Here is a 17,763-nt window from a genome sequence, read left to right as displayed (position 1 = left end):
TAGAATAATCTGACTCATTAATTGGGAAACTCCTCTTTTCTGTAATAATAAAGCATACTTTGAATTTCTTTGAATACTTGAAAACTTCTTTCTCCAAGAACTTAAACCTTTTCTATTTTCTATTTCAATTGGTGCTCTTCATGCCACCAAATAGATACATTCAGAATACTTTCTATACAATGAATAACTCCTTGAGGACTTTGGAGTGCGGCTTTTTTGTTTGTTTCTGGGTTCTGATGAACATATTTAGACTCGAATTTGAAAATTCACCACCTGCTGGGATTAACAAGGAGTCTTTGTAGATTGAAGAAAAACATTAAAATACTTCAGAAGGTTCTGCTTCATTGCACTTAGAATTGGTCAATTCATTAAAATGTCTCTTTCAGTGCAGGCTTTTAACATTTCAATCCTTTTGTATCCCCATATTTTGATTAACTTTTAAGAATTCTGTTTTATTAAATAACTACAAATGAAACAAGTGCTTATTTAAACCTTCTAGTGTAAACAAGTCTTTGTATTATGTAACTATTGACAAGTTTCTGTACTTCTGAGTCATAACAAATAATTTTACTTGTAGTCACTGGAAAATGACAAGATAAGACTTGAGAAAGACTTGGCATTCAAAGAAACTCAAATAAAAGAGTATGAAGAACTTTTGGCATCAGTCAGAGCAAATAATCGCCAGCAGCAGGTAAGTTGATATTTTTATTGATAATAAATTAGATTGATAGTTTTCCATATGCACAATTACTGGCACATTGGAGTTATGAGATACAATCCAGACAGAATTAAAATATGATGGAACAGTTTGCTCATATGAGAATTGAATGGCTTTGGTTATTTCAAATGACTGAAGCCCTTTCAGAAAAATAGATTACCTTAAGTATTAGATATGATTATATATATAATCCACAATTATCAGTGTTTGTTGGGTGATAAAAATTGTATAAATATTGAAAATCTAAGTTCACTCATTTTATCTCCTAATGTGTTGATGAAAAAAGTTTTTGTAGATCTTAACACATGTTTGTGCAATGAATAATTTGAATGAAAGAACTCTACAATTTTTCTCCAGATAACTGAGCAGAGATGATTTGTAGGAAATCATAAATCTATAAGTCGGATCCATTCCTAATCTTCACTCCTGTGACAGTCCCAAATTTTTGCTCAGTTTCCAGTTGTCAAATTATCAGGCACATAGTCATTTTGGTGCCTACTAGAAGGCTGGTTATGGTATTGTCAAAGAGTACCAAGAGTCAGATTGCTAAACTGCTTGGTACATTGAAAATTCATCTACTCTTAATTCTTTCTCACTCAAGTTAGGAAAGTGAGATTAATATCTTTCTTGGCTGATTTAACTTACCATTTAAGGGGAAATATAGAAGAAAACTGGGCATGGAAAAATATTTCCTTCATTTCACTGAATTAATCAACTAAAAGCACTCTCCCCCCAAAGTAGAATTCATTAGTCTTATTTACTGTGCCTCCTTTATAGCAAGGACTTCAAGACTCAACTTCAAAATGCCAAGCATTGGAAGAAAACAATCTCTCTCTTCGGCATACACTATCAGACATGGAGTATAGACTAAAAGAACTGGAATACTGTAAGCGTAATTTAGAGCAAGAGAATAAAAATCTTAGAATACAGGTATTAAATTTTTGTTTTAAATATATGTTATTGCCTTAGTTGTACCATTATAATCCTAGCATTGGCTATATATATATATATATATATATACGCACACATACATACACACATATATCCTATTCTTCTTGAGAAAATATGTGGACTACTTTCTGATGGTTTCACATAAAATTAGGTCTTAACTCATTGCCATTTGAGTTGTATAATTGAACTCCTAAAAATCACTCTTATTATTTCAATGTCTTGTTTAATCATGTGGTTTTCATCTAATAGTAAGTCTTATAATATAATATGTATTTTCTTCACAACAATCTAATTACAGAAAGTTATTTTCTCTTGTGTAGGTTTCTGAGACTTGTACAGGCCCAATGCTGCAGGCTAAAATGGATGAGATTGGCACCCATTACATGGAGATGGTTAAAAACTTAAGAATGGAGAAAGATAGAGAGATCTCCAAACTAAGGGTATGTGGATCCCACACTGCATAAATGCATAGTTCAGCACAAAGTTGCTAATAAGATAATGATGGTTTCAAGTTCAATGCTACAAAGAAAAATCAACTGAAGGTAGAGTTCTAGGAATATGCCATAGAACCCTTTGTTTAAATACATATCACTGTGTAGAGAATATTGCTAAATGTTTCCTAATTTAGCTTTACCTTTTCTAGGAAAGCAAAAGAAGACAATAAGTTCAAGTTTGGGGGTTTTAATTTCTATTTGTTCATTTATTTTTTTGATGGCAGGGGCGGGAAGGAACACTTTATGATCTTACATAAAGCATGCTTATGCAGGCAAGAGTAACTTTAAAGATTATCCAATAAAGCTGCATTTGAATACATAAAAATTCTCACTTGACTTTGTGGGGTGATTCATATCAAGTACTTTGTCAAGCACAAGGATAAAAACAGTGTCGAATTATGTACCTGTAATTAGCATCAAAATTAAGATGATATTTGTGAGGATAAGTATACATTGCCTTATCTTGTCATTCTAGGTCAAATTGACTAACCTTTAATTTACTGATTCTTCAATGGAGTTATGTAAACCTAGAAAGAAAAACTGACCATAGGATCCTTCTTTCCAAATATAACTGTACAATCTTTACCAAAAGTTAAAATGAAACAAAATAGAATTCGTTCAAAAGCCTACCAATTTTTCTTGCAGATTTCCTCCACTGGTTTCTTTTCCAGCCCAATGTTACTAATAACACTTTAACCTACCTAATAGCTATCTGTGCACACATAATGTAGTAAAGGGGAAAACGGACAAGATTTGGGGTCAGAAGACCTGTCTTGGAGTTGCAGCTATGTTGTTTACTAGCTGTGTAACTTTGTGTCATTTAACATCGCCAGATCTCATTTACCTGTTTTGTAAGTAAGGATTATAACAATACTTATCTCAGAGGGTTGCTGTGAGGACTGAGGTAAGTTATGCAGGAGGAATATTTTGTGGACTGCAAATCATGATATTATATTAGTTATTATTGAGCTTTCCTTAATTAGTATTTAAAAGAATCTAAAGTACCTGTTTTCTTAGCTTTTTTTTTCTTTTCTGTTTTTCTTAGCTTTATTTTAATTCTTGTGGCCTAGGACTGTTACCTAGGTACTGCCTAGGCTGAAATAGTATGATAACTTTTAAAAAATGAGAAATTCCTAATTGACATTTCAGTTCATATTTTACATTCATAACATTCTATAAATGCTTATAGCTATTGGTATTTTGCTGTTCATTTCATAACTAGCTGTATAATTTTATGTCACTTAACCTCTCTGGAACTCAGTTACCCATTTTGTTAAATTAGAATTATAATTCTTAGTTCTTTTTAAATGTTTAGACTCAATTAAATCAGTACCAAAAAGATGTTTCAAGAAGAGAAGGAAGTTGCAGTGACTTCCAATTCAAGCTTCATGAACTGACAAGCTTGCTGGAAGAGAAGGATTCCCTTATAAAGCGTCAGTCAGAGGTAAGAGAGAAGGGGTGCAGGTGGAGAGGAACAATACAACTCAGCCCTGTAGGATAAATACTTCCCATGAACTATAAAAGGACACATTTCCAAGGCTTTATTTATGAAATACGATGTAAGTGACTGTGAAGAAGTAAAATTTTCATATTTCAGGAGAAATAATTTGAATGAAAGCTACAATGGAAGCAAAAAAAAGTGTGCCGTTGTGCATTTAATATTTTTGAGACATTGATTTTCTATCTCATTTGCAGTGAAACTCCCAAGGAGACTGAGCTGTTTCAGCAAGGGAGTGTGTTATATACCTTTCTGTATCTGTAGCAGGTAGCCCAGGATCTGTTATAAAATGTGTACGGTAGGAAGAAACTACCAAAAATGGTGGCTGTTATTGGACAAATGGCACTTGTAGTCTCAGTGATAGACTTTCTGTTAGGAAACAATGCCTCCTTCTATACTGAAGGTTCAGTACTTTTCTGCTATGGCTACAACTTTTAAAACTTTGGGACAAAATTGTGCTCTACACTGGAATTTGACACAACATTGTAAAATGATTATAAATCAATAAAAATGTTAAAAAAAAACTTTGGGACAAAAACTTTCATATCTTCATCTTGAGAAGCATGACCATTCAACCTCATGTCCCTTAAATATAGAAATCCTATACCAGTTACATTCCTGCACAGGCTTATAATGTAACTTACTAGGTACCATGAAGTAAGAATATATGGAATTCAACAAGTGGGATTAAAACATTCTTACCTCAAGGCTAAAAAGGAAGGGAAAAAATTATTCTTAGTAACCTTGTTAAATGATCAAATATACTTCTTACCTCATGTTTCTGCTGTTTTCAAATGATTGTATTGTCTTTTATTTGTAAGGAACTCTCGAAGTTGAGACAAGAAATATATTCATCTCATAACCAACCCTCCAGTGGTGGAAGGACTACTATTACCACTAAAAAGTAATGTATTTAAAAAATGAAATTTGGATATGACTTTGGTTATGATATAATCCAAGTTATAGTATGTTTAATTGATATATACACCCCTAGACAGAGTTTGATGTTTTCTGCAGGCCAGTAATTCTACTGAAGAATGAATATTCACAAAAAAGACATAGCTATTATGGTTAATAAAAATTCAACAGCATACTTTTCCTGTTTTTTTTCAATACATTAAATACAATGGAAGTGAAAGGCAAATAATTGGTTGTCAAAGCAACCCTATTAGTCAGGACTCTTTCAGTTGCACATGCCAGAAACCCAACTTAAACTGGGAATTGGTTAATTCACTTAATTGGGATTGCTTGGTGTCCAGGTGGATTCGTGTGATCAAAATATGTCTTCAGAAATCTGTCTTTATCTCTTGACTCTGCTCTTTCCTGTGTAGTTGTTCTTAGGCAAGGTCTCCCCTCATAGTAGCAACTGACCACAGCTTACATCTCAGCAATTTAGCAAAACCAAGTAGAAAGTGACTCTTTGTGAATAGTTTCAGCAAAAGTTTATTTTGGATATTTCACATAAATTGAAAAATACAAAATGTGGTCTTTGAATGGATTCTTTCACTTGACACGTTTTCAAGATTTATCCATGTTTTAGCATGTGTCAGTACTTCACTGCTTTTTGTTACCAAATAATATTCCATTTTATGGATGTACAACATTTTATTTATCCATTCATCAATTAATGGACATTTCGGCTATATTCAATTTTTGGCTATTATGAACAATGCTGTTATAAATATCTGCGTACAAATTTGTGTGGACATATGTGTTCATTTCTTTTAAGTATATACCTAGGAGTAAAATTGCTGAGCACATGGTAACTCTGTTTAACTTTCTGAAGAACCGGTAAACGTTTCCAAGGCAGCTGCACCATTTTACATTCCCACCAGCAGTGTAAGAGGATTCCAATTTCTTTCTATCCTCCTCAACATTTGTTATTGTCCATCTCTTAGATTATAGCCATCCTAAGGGGTGGGAAGTATTATCTCATTTCTCTCATAATTAATGTTGCTTAGTATTCTTTCATGTGCTTATTAGCCATTTGTATATCTTCTTTGAAGAAATGACTATTTAAATTCTTTTTTCATTTTTAAATTGGATTTTTTTTCGTGGAATTGCAAGAGATATTTATATATTCTGGATATAAGTCCCTTATCAGAGATATGATTTGCTAATATTTTCTTCCATTCCATGGGTTGTCTTTTCACTATTTTGGTAGTATTATTTGCAGCACAAGTTTTTTGTTTTGAGAAAGTCCAGTTCATCTATTTTTTCTTTTCTTACTTATGTGTTTAGTATCATATGTAAGAAACCATTGCCTAATCCAAGGTCATGAATATTTACATCCATATTTTCTTATAAGTTTTATAGTTTTATCTATTACATTTAGATCTATGATTCACTTTGAGGTAATTTTTTACATGGTATAAATTAGGGATCCAAGTTCATTCTTGTGCATGAGGATATCTAGTTGTGTCAGAATCACTTGTGGAATGTATTATTTCCGCCATTAAATTGACTTGGCCCATAATCAAACTATCATAAAACAAGGGTAAATCTGTAGACTCCCAATTTTCCTCCATTGATCTATTTGTCTGTCTTTATGCTAGTACCACACTGTCTTAATTACTATAGCATCATAGTTACGTTTTGAAATCAGTAGTGTGAGTCTTTAAACTGTTCTTTTGAATATGTAGGACACTTTAGGTATTACTGCCATGTAAACAAAATTAAGTCTTCTGGTCCATGAGTATGGGATTCTTTTCCATTTAGATCCTCTTTAATCTCTTAAAACAATACTTTGTATTTGTCATTGCACAGGTCTTACACTACTTTTGTTAAATTAATTTCTAAGTATTATATATTTCAGTGCTATTGTAAATTGAATTTTTTCTTAATTTCATTTTCAGATTGTTCATTGCAAGTATATAGGTTTAAAATTTATTTTTGTATATTTACTTTGTACCCTTTAATCTTATTGAACTCATTTACTAGTTCTAATGGTTTTATTGGATTCCTTAAAAATTTCTATGTACAATATCATGTCATTTGTAAATAGAGATAGTTTGACTTTATTTCCAATCTGGATGCATTTTATTTATTTTTCTTGCCTAATTGCTCTAGAAGCTCCAGTACAGTGTGAAATAGAAGTGGCAACAGTGGTTGTTCCTGTCTTGTAGTTTGTATTTCTCAGGGAATTTCACCTAAGTTGTTGAGTTTTTTGGCATAAAATTGTCATAATATTCCTTTATTATGCTTTCAAGACAAAGGCTTTTTTTATTATGCTTTTAAGACGAAGGATCTCTTCTTTAAAAAATTTAATTGAGATATAACTGACATTACATTATGTTAGTTTCGGGTATGCAACATAATGATTCATTATGTGTGTATTGCTAAATGATCACTGCAGTAAGTCTAGTTAATACCCATCACCATCCACAGTTATAAATTTTTCTTCTAATAAGAACTTTTAGATCTAATCTTTTAGCAACTTTCAAATATACAATACAGTATTATTAATTATAGTCACCATACTGTGCATTATATTCCTAGGACTTAAAATTTGTTTTGTAACTGGAAAATTATACCTTATGACCAATTTCACCCATTTTGCTCACTCCCCACCCCCCACCTCTGGTAACCACCAATATGTTCTCTTATCTATGAGTTCATTTTTTTTAGTTTATACTTATGAGTGAGATAATATGGTATTTGTCTTTGTCTGACTTTGTATAATGCCCTCCAGGTCCACCCATGCTGTTGCAAATGGTAGGATTTCCTTCATTTTTATGGCCAAATAATATTCCTCTGTGTGTGTGTGTGTGTGTAATGTTTTATTTATCCATTCCAACACTGATGAACACTCATTGTTTCCATGTATTGACTACTGTAAATAATGCCACAATGAACATGGGGGTGCAGATATCTTTTAGAGTCAGTGTTTTCATTTCCTTCTGACAAATACCCAGAAGTGAAATCATTGGATCATATGGTAGTTCTATTCTTAACTTTTTGAGGAACCTCCATACTGTTTTCCATAGTGGCTGCACCAGTTTGCATTCCTACCAACAGTGCACAAGGATTCCCTTTTTGCCACATCTTTGTCAACACTTGCTATTTCTTGTCTTTTTGATAATAGCCATTCTAACACAAGTACAAGGTGATGTCTTCACTTTCTTGGTACCAGTAAATTAAATGTGCTCTCTCTTCTTTTGCTAACTAGTCCAGTTAGAACTCTATCAATTTTAGTGATATTCTTTAAGAACCAGTTTTGTTTTAATAGATTTTCCTCTATTATTTTCCTATTTTCTATTTCATTGGTTTCTTTTCTTATCTTTATTTCTTTCTTGTGTTTACTTTCCACTTAATTTTCCTTTTCTTTTCTATTTTCTACCCTGGAAATGAAGGCCATTTATTGTAAACCATTTATGAGTTTTAATGCTATAAATTTCTACTTAACCATTGTTTTAGTTGCATTCCCTAATTTTGATAAGATGTGTTTACATTTGTATTCAGTTCAAAATATTTTCTACTTTCTCATTTCACTTATTCTTTGATCCATGGTTATTTGGAATTGTGTTCTTTAGTTTCTAAATCTTTGGGAAATTTCCAGATATCTTTTTGTTATTGATTCCTAATTTACTTCCATCATGGTCAAAGAACATGTTTTGCATTGATATAATCATTTTAAATTTATTGAGAATTGTTTTGTGGTCCAGAATACGGACTCTCTTGGTAAATATTCATTGTGCTCTTGAAAAGAATATGCATTCTGTTGTTGATAGTTGGAGTGTTTTATAAATGTCATTTTAAAATTCTTATTTTTAATTTTTTTCATTTTTCAGTGTTAGGTAAAATTGATACAATTTGACTGCACATATACAATATATTGCATGTAAATACATATATAGAATATACTGAACATATTTTTTAATTTACATATATGTACTGTTCATTGTTTCTAAGAACAGATTAGAGCTTTAGCTTTTTAAACTTACATAATTATCAAAGAAATAAAGCCAACCACAAAAGAATAATCAACAGAATGTGGTAATCCAATCATAAAGGACAGTCAAATGTGCTTACACATATTCAAGAAATCAGTCACCTAAGTTATAAATAATAAGTAGTTCATTTGTGTCCTTTTTTTTTTTAAGATTACACATGTAAGTGATATCATATGGCATTTTTCTTTTTCTGGCTTACTACACTTAGAATGACAATCTCCAGGTCCATCCATGTTGTTGCAAATGACATTATTTTATTCCTTTTCATGCCTAAGTGGTATTCCATTGTGTGTGTGTGTGTGTGTGTGTGTGTGTGTGTGTACACCACATCTTCTTTACCTAGTCATCTATTTATGGACATTTGGGTTGTTTCTATGTCTTGGCTATTGTAAATAGTGCTGCTATGAACATTGGGGTGCATGTGTCTTTTTGAACTATATTTTTCTCTGGGCATATGCCCAGGAGTGGGATTGCTGGATCATAGGGTAAGTCTATTTTTAGTTTTTAAGGAACGTCCATACTGTCCTCCATAGTGGCTGCACCAATTTACATTCCCACCAACAGTATAAGAGGGTTCCTTTTTCTCCATACTCTTTCCAGCAATTATTGTTTGTGGACTTTTTAATGATGGCCATTCTGGCTGGTGTGAGTTTTGATTGTAGTTTTCATTTGCATTTCTCTAACAAGTAGTGATGTTGAACATCTTTTCATGTGTCTGTCTTCTTTGGAGAGATGTCTATTTAGGTCTTCTGCTTATTTTTTGATTGGGTTGCATTTTTTTTTTTATATTAAGGTGTATGTGCTGTTTGTATATTTTGGAAATTAGTCCCTTGTCAGTTGCATTATTTGCAAATATTTTCTCCCATTCTGTAGTTTGTCTTTCTGTTTTGTTGATGGTATCCTTAGCTGTGCAAAAGCTTTTAAGTTTAATTAAATCCCATTTGTTTATTTCTGCTTTTATATCCATTACCCCAGGAGCTGGTTGAAAAATATATTGCTGTGATTTATGTTGAAGAGTGTTCTGCCCATGTTTTCTTCTAGGAGTTTTATAGTATCTGATCTTACATTTAAGTCTTTAATCCATTTTGAGTTTATTTTTGTATATGGTGTTAGAGAATGTTCTAATTTCAGTCTTTTACAGGTAGCTGTCCAGTTTTCCTGGCATCACTTACTAAAGAGACTGTCTTTTCTCCATTATATATTCTTGCTTCTTTTGTCATAGATTAATTGACCATAAGTGTGTGGGTTTATTTCTGGACTTTCTATCTTCTTCCATTGATCTCTGTGTCTGTTTTGGTGCCAATACCACACTGTTTTGATTACTGTAGCTTTGTCGTATAGCCTGAAGTTAGGGAGCATGATTCCCCCCCAGCTCTGTTCTTCTTTTTCAAGACTGTTTTGGCTTTTCAAGGTCTTTTGTGTTTCCATACAAATTTTAACATTTTTTGTTCCAGCTCTGTGAAAAATGTTGTTGGTAACTTAATAAGGATTGCATTGAATCTGTATATTGCCTTGTCAATTTGGTTAATAGTGTTGTTTACATCTTCTATATCTTTACTAATTTTCTGTATACTTCTAATATCAATTATCTGGGAAAGCATGCCAAAATCTCCAACTGTAATTGTGGATTTGCTTATTTCTCCTTCCATTTCTATCAGTGTTTGCTTTAAATATTTTGAATTTCTGCTAGGAGGTGCATGAACATTTAAGATTGTTATGTTGTATTGATGAATAAACATGAAAGATTGTTACCTCTTGTTGATTGACACCTTTATTATTACTAAACAATCATTTTATCTCTACTAGTGCTTCCTGTTCTGAAGGCAACTTCATCTGATATTATTAGAATTACTCCAGCTTCCTTTTGGTTACAGATTTCATAATATATATTTCCTTTTTTTACTTGTAGTTTAATCTATTAATTTGTTTATCTTTAAAGTTTTTTTTAAACAGCATATATAACCAGGTATTGTGCTTTTATCCAATGTAACAATATTTACCTTTTAATTGGAACATTTAGGCCATTTATATTTAATATGATTATCTATATTGTTTAGTTTAAATTTACTATTTTGCTATTTGTTTTTGATTCCCCTTTTTACTCTTTTCTTTTGGATTAATCATTATTTGATTATTGCATTTTATCTATTTTATTGGCTTATTAGGTGTTTTTCTTTTTTATGATTGCTATAAGGCTTAAAGCGTTCTTTTTTAAAATCTTATAAGGTTTAAAGCATTCTTTTTTCAGTCTTATCACAGTCTATCTTTAATGTTATACTTCATCACATGTAATATACAAACTTCATGATAGTATTCTTCCATTTCTCCTTCATAATCTTCTTGCTATTTTTGTCATCTATATTTAGTTTTACAAACACAATGCTAATTTTGTTTTCAATAGTCAATTATTTTCTAAAGAAATATTAAAATAAGAAAAATAATGTTTTAAACTTACCCACATATGTATCATTTCTGGTGCTATTCATTCTTCTGCTGAGATCGAAATTTCCATCTGATACCATTTTCCCTCTGTCTGATGTACTTTCCTTAACATTTCTTGTCATGCTGCTATGCTGGTGAAGATTTCTTTTGTTTTTTTATGTCTGAAAACAGTTTTTATTTAGACTTTATTATTCAAAGTTATTTTTGCTGTGTATAGAATAGTTAAGTTGATATGATATTTTTTCTTTCAGTACTTTAAAGATGTCATTCCACTCTTCTGACTTTCACTGTATCTGATAAGAAGTTGGCTGATATGATTATGATATATAATTATGTTGTGTTATGATTATTCCTCTGAGTAATGCTTTGTTTTCTCTGACTAAGATTATCACTGGTTTTCAGCAATTTGATAATGATGGGCCTCTCTGTGTTTCCCTTCATCATTCTTTTTCTTGAGGTTCACTGAACTTCTTGGATCTCTGTCTTTATAATTTTCATCAAATTTGGAAACAATTAGGTCATTACTTCTTCAATTATTTTTTGTCTCCTGCGAATCTCATAGGACTTCAATTATACATATATAAGGGCATCTGATATTTTACATAGCTGACTTGTACTCTGTATGTATTTTTCAGTCTTTTTTCTCTCATGTTTGAGTTTGGATAGTTTCTCTTGATGTCTTCAAATTTAGTAGTATTTTCTTCTATAGTGCCTAATCTGTTAATCCCATACAACATAATTTTCATCTTCAGAAATCCAATGTAGATTTTTGTATCCTCCATTGTTCTCACTGTGTTCATGCTTTCCTCTATTGATTATACATTTTATGTATATATTTTATATTTCTAATAGATGCATCCCTGCTTATTTCTTTTTATCTCATTTCTTGGTATGTTCCTACTAATTTATTTTTTCTACATTATTACTCATATATTCCTGCTTCATTCTATACCTACTAATTTTTTATTGTGTGCCATATATTATGATTTTACATACTTGAGCTCTGGGGTTTTTTGATAATCACTCTAACAATTTTGGAGCTGTCTTTAGAGATGAGGTTAGTTACTTGGAAATAGTTTGATATTTTTAAGCTTTTCTTTTGAACTGTTAGAACAACCTGCAGTCTAAGGCTAGGTCATCTCACTACTAAGGCAATAGCTTTTGTAGTGTCTGCCTGATGCCCTCTAGTATTAGGAGATCTTTCCACTCTGGTTAGTGAAACACAAACTATTCTCTTCACTATGTGAGCTCCAGGAATTTCAAGACTGCTTCTTTTCAGTGGTTCTTTCCCCAGCCTCAGTACCTTTTTCGCATGCTTACACTGATCAGTATTCACCCAAAAACTTGTAAGGAATTCTCCACAGATCTCCTGACCTCTCTCAATATATGTAACTCTCTCCTGTCTGGTATTCTGTCCCACAAATTCTGACTCCAGGCAGTGAGCTAAGCATTTGTAGGGTTCATGTCATTTGTTTCCCTTCTCTGGGATCACTGTCTTATTCTGCCAGTGGTCCATCATTGCCAGAAGCAGAAGTACTTCCTTCTTACTCTCTTGAAAATAGTAGTAAATCTGTAAACTGAGAGATTTTCTTTTTAGAAAGACTTCAAAGTCATTCAGAGCCAAATTAATTTGATAAGGAGTATCAAACTAGAAGTGACTAAAATGTAGTGAAAGTTATTTTCTTGTGCAGCTTGTAAACTAACTTTTTTTTTCTGTATAGGTATAGAACACAATATCCAATCCTAGGCCTCCTGTATGATGACTACGAATATATACCACCAGGTAGTGACACACAGACTATTGTGATTGAGAAAACAGAAGACAAATGGACTTGTGTAAGTTCACTTGGGCATTTCTAGAGTATATAATTAGGGGAAAAAATTCCACGGCCATTGGGTTGTGTTAGCAGTTTCTCAGCCTCAGCAATAATTAACATTTTGAGCTGGATAATTTGTTGTGAGGGACTGTCCTGCACATTGTAGGATATTTAGCTGCCTCTAAAGCCATATAGAATCTGACTTTAACACTATGAAAATGACAGCCTTTGTTTTGTTATGTTAAAAACTTCTTAGGTACTAAAAGCAGGTAAAACTAATCTTTGGTTATTAAAGTCAGGAAGAGGCTCTGCTTGAAGGTGGGTACTATTTGGAAGGAAACAAAAGGAGGAATACTGGGGTACTAACAATATGCTGTTTCTTGACCTGAGTGATGGTTATATATGTGTGTGTTCAGTTTGGGAAAATTCATTTAGTTGTACACCTATATGTATATTTTTTCTACATTTATTATACTTCAATAAAAGTCTTAAAATAAGGCTTAAGTATATTGTGATGAGCAATAGATAAATATGTCAGTCAATTATTCTCCAGAACCTTTTGAAGAAATATTAAAACTGCAGATTTACAGTTAATAAAATACTGCAGAAGTATAAATAATAAATTACTGCAGATGTAGTTAATAAAATTAAACATCTGTTAAATAACTCACTGTAAAAATGTTTTTAGCTCTGAAACCCTTCCTAACTACAATCAAGCCATCAATCTTGTATAATATGATTATCTATTATCAGTGAAAGCAACCAACATTTAGTAACTCCCAAATAAAAATAATTTGAGCTTTGAAATATATTGTGTTTCTTAGATCATTAATTAGTTAAGAATTACTTATTACTAATTTTTAACTGATACAGGGTACTTGGTGGCCCAAGAACCAGATGAGCAGAAAGTCAGCATAGGATTTAAAATTTTTCACTTAGAGATTATTTGATGCTGAAATTTAATACTGAGACGCAATTGCCGCTACTAACCACATTTGCCTCAGAGGTGGTATCAATGTGAAGACCTGACAAATAAAGTGTCTACAGAATAATAGTCATTACTTCACTCTTCATTAAAAATGTACTGCAGTGAACATCAAACTTGATATCTGAAGGGACTAGATACTGGCAGTAAGTTCAAAATATATTTAAGTAAGTTCACAGATGATAGAGCTGTATTTATTAATAGAGATGTCTGGACATATTTAACCTCTAAATATGACACCAAGGAGTAAATCTACTCAATTCTCCCTCCCTTGTGCTTAAAGTCATTTGAAACATATATCTTGACTAAGTCAGACAAACCATTGTTTCATTAAGTATACATATAAAAGAGTGCCAAAACAGTGCCATGCATTTCCTTTGGTATTATTCATATTGATTTAAATCATTTTTATAGCCGCGTACAATAACAATGTCTTAATTGTAAGCCAGTTCTAAACTAACTTTTTTTTTCTTTTCTAGCCATGAATGAATCTCCAACTCAAAGGAATATTGTTGTGTCTGCATTAGTACTTTGTTATTTTTCCATAACTAGAGGCCAGTCAATATTTTGAACCATGCTACTACTCAGCAATCTAATGGAATTAATTAGTTATACAGAAGACAGTTTCTCCAGCCATTAATGAGGCCTGTAGCCTCATTTTTGTATTCAATGTAGCAACACACCACTTGTTTAAACTTTAATTACAGACACTGTAGGACTTAGTTTTACATTAGTTTTCAATAGGGTGCTTCCTAAACACTGGATTAATTTGTTAGGGTAGAGATTTTACAGGTTATTCCATTAGAAGATTTTCTCTGATTTTGAATGTGCAATTCACCTACAAGAGTAAATACTGTTTTTTAACAACAACAAAAAGTAACACTATTGAATTAAAAAAAATCAGTTTAACTAGTGCATGGTATATACAGTCTATATTTGATTTTTTTACATTAAATCTTGTGATTAGAAGATACGATTTATTATATGCTATTTAATACCTCTGGGAGATATAACTAAATCAAAGGTGGTGGTTAATTTCATTTATCAGGGAAGTGGGATAATATTTTTTAAATAACTAAATCTGCTAAATTGCACATTATACTATTATGATTCTAAGTACGTATCAGTGGCTTGGCAAATCTGTTCTTTTGAAGCATAACATCCCCAAATGAGCCCACCCACTTCTTTAAAAACATATAACTATATTGTAGTCTTCGGAGGAAGGCAAGTGGGCTTTTTTATAGCGGTATACAAAACATAATATTGAAATACTGCGTAAAGGCTTAGGGAATGAAAATAGCAACAACAAATACTTGATATCTGTATTCTACTTGGGATACTTGGGAGAAAGAGATTATCTAGTACAGTATATTAATGTACTTAGAAGTTGGTTGATTAATTGGGCTCTAATGACCTTACAGAGTGAACTAACATATTTTCTAAATACATTAGTAGATAAGAATGAAATTTCTTAATTTCAAACCCTCTGGTAAAAGTTAAGAATTAGCAAAAATTTAAATGTTTGCATTTGACAATGTATAGATTAAGGTAACAAATAAATTCGGGTTATATGTGAGCAAGGTTTTGCACTGAAACATCTCTGCAAATATCTATATAGAATTCTGTCATTCTTTATAACTACATTCTAATAATTACTCATTATACTAAGAAACTGTTAAGATAGGAACATATGAGGCACTATACAAAATGAAACCATAAATGAAGAGAAATATGCTTTTTATACTCATATAAATATTCTAGTAAGTCTTGATATGAAGTGAAAAGCTCTATTTTATTATCCTGATACTTTGTGATAGAAAATGTTAATATTCTTCATGAACTATACAGTCCTTATATTTTTTCCTTGGTGTAGGAACAACAGGCTAGTTTCTCCTCTGTTAGCTACTCATATATGTAACTGTAACAAAATTATACCACGTTATCTACCCATTACATATAATATAAGTGGAAGTTTTTAGTAGCCTGACAGAAAACTGCCACCATAACTGAAAATTAGAATAAGTGTAAATTTTTCAAAAAAAATTCTCTTAAATAAAAATAACAGTGTCTAAAATTTGGGACATTTAAGAAGTCAGCACTTCATTGGCTCACTTCAATGTGAGTAAATGGGGGTCATAACAAGGTGCTTATTATACTTAGCAAAGTTAAATGTATTTCTTTTCCAATTTTTGATTAATAGAAATAGTGATTTTTTTTCTCTCACAACTTTCACACAGCTTTTCTCTGAAAATTGCAAAGATACTGTCAGGTGAGGAATACCTGTTGATCTAATTTCTGTTCCAGCATATTTTGCTTCAGATGTCAAATAAAATGGAGACTGTGTAATGACATGCAAAGTAATTTGTTTAAGTGTTTAAATAAAATGTGTATCTGTATGGTCTTTGTGGAAGTCCTAGTAAGAAATCTACAGGATGGATTTTTAGCTTGGTTGTATATTTTTGTCAGAAAGTTATTATCCTGTGAATGTTTATGTTACAGCTAACAAGCACCACTCTAAAAATAAAAATTCCTGATGTGGACTGCTAGTGACAACACTTTAAAATCGTTGGACCTCTGGTTCATTCAGCTTTCTGCTTTAAATAGGAATTTCTTAGCTTATAAACCTAGTCTTCTAAGTTCCATAACTCACTAACTTCAGAACTAGATGCCATAAAGCATTCTTCTTATCTCTGTAATGGTGCTTTAACTGTAATACCTTGTCTTTACACAAGCAGTACAAAAGGAACAAAACATAGCTTAAAAATTGCATCTTACCACCCAATTTAGATCACTTTAACAAAAAGCCATTCTCACTTCTTTCCCGTTATTGTAATCTACAAAGATAATATGTAGACTTAATTCCCTTGAAAGCAAATAAGCTGTGAAAAGATTTCCCTATAAGGTCTCTCTCCCCTACCACACAACTTTACTAAATTTATTGAATTTCTATAGTACTTTTTTGTCCAATGAAAAGTACAAAGTATTTCATGCTCACTCTAGGATAAGTAGGATAAGGATAAACACATTTACAAAAATAAAAAGTATAATAAACAATTACATTTGTCTTATAAAACCATTAATATTTAGTGACAAAATAAGTCATACCTCTCGAGTCTACAAAGGAACACTGGAATTGTTCTATGACATAATTAGATGATAGCCAGGCAGTCTTGGTAATCTTCTTGGATTGGTCTCTTATAGATGAGATCTTAAGTTCCAGGGTCTTTATGTTTGGTTTCCCATCCCATTTGTTATTAAAGTTTATGTTCCAGAGATCCTTTGTCAAGGGATAGACTTTGCAATATAATACTTTAATAGCTGGTTTGCTAACACAATCAGTGTTGAACACTCCTTGCCAAAGTGTGCCAAGATATAACAGATCAGACCAATTTCTTAAAATGGGAGAATATATAAGCTTTTTGAAGTAGTTCCCTACAGGGGTCTGATGAGCCAGCTGTGTTATGATGGGTAGGCTGGGATCTAGGCTAATAGGCTTTTCGAGTCAGATGGGAGGCTTACTTGGACTTACATTATGGATTAAATAGTTCCAGTATTGCCAATTGGTCATGGTTTTAAAATGGAGATTTCCCTTTGGAAGTTTCTTGCATAATGCTCAAAGAAAGAGGCATAGAAACGAACAAGGCAGATGAAAACATTTTTAGTTTGAGATATCTAGTGCTACAGCCTTGACCCTACAAACTGTACAATTTCTTCTGCAGGGCCTCTAGATTGCCAATAATAGCCAGTTCCTCTCAAGGATCCAAGGTTCCAAGAAAGTTTTGTTAACCAGTATTAAATTTACAAGCTAATTCTTTTGGTAAGACAGGGTAGAACTGAACAAAGTTGAAAAGATTTTCTAATCAAATGATATTTTAGGATTTTAATCTAGTTTTGTATTTTCTCTAA

At 32.0% G+C, this 17,763-nt stretch overlaps 1 protein-coding gene across 2 annotated transcripts in view; it reads left to right on the top strand.

Annotated features, from left to right (window-relative positions):
* Window positions 1-16,420, top strand: part of POF1B (POF1B actin binding protein) — a 72,352-nt gene extending 55,932 nt beyond the window's left edge. Inside the window, exons 11-17 of one of the 2 annotated variants that reach the window (XM_014563343.2) lie at window positions 578-691; window positions 1,496-1,648; window positions 1,990-2,109; window positions 3,479-3,607; window positions 4,483-4,565; window positions 12,777-12,891; window positions 14,337-16,420. In XM_014563343.2, the coding sequence (XP_014418829.1) occupies window positions 578-691; window positions 1,496-1,648; window positions 1,990-2,109; window positions 3,479-3,607; window positions 4,483-4,565; window positions 12,777-12,891; window positions 14,337-14,342 (720 nt within the window). In that variant the 3' untranslated portion in view covers window positions 14,343-16,420. Of the gene's footprint in view, window positions 1-577; window positions 692-1,495; window positions 1,649-1,989; window positions 2,110-3,478; window positions 3,608-4,482; window positions 4,566-12,776; window positions 12,931-14,336 lie in introns of those variants that run through there. The other variant, XM_006189536.3, reaches the window with a different exon arrangement.
* The last annotated feature ends 1,343 nt before the right edge of the window (window positions 16,421-17,763 follow it).

The sequence above is a fragment of the Camelus ferus genome, chromosome X (genome assembly GCF_009834535.1).
Source record: "Camelus ferus isolate YT-003-E chromosome X, BCGSAC_Cfer_1.0, whole genome shotgun sequence".
Taxonomy (NCBI): Eukaryota; Metazoa; Chordata; class Mammalia; order Artiodactyla; family Camelidae; genus Camelus; species Camelus ferus.
The sequence above is the reverse complement of the archived record's forward strand: the minus strand, read 5'-3'. Positions and strand labels throughout refer to the sequence as shown.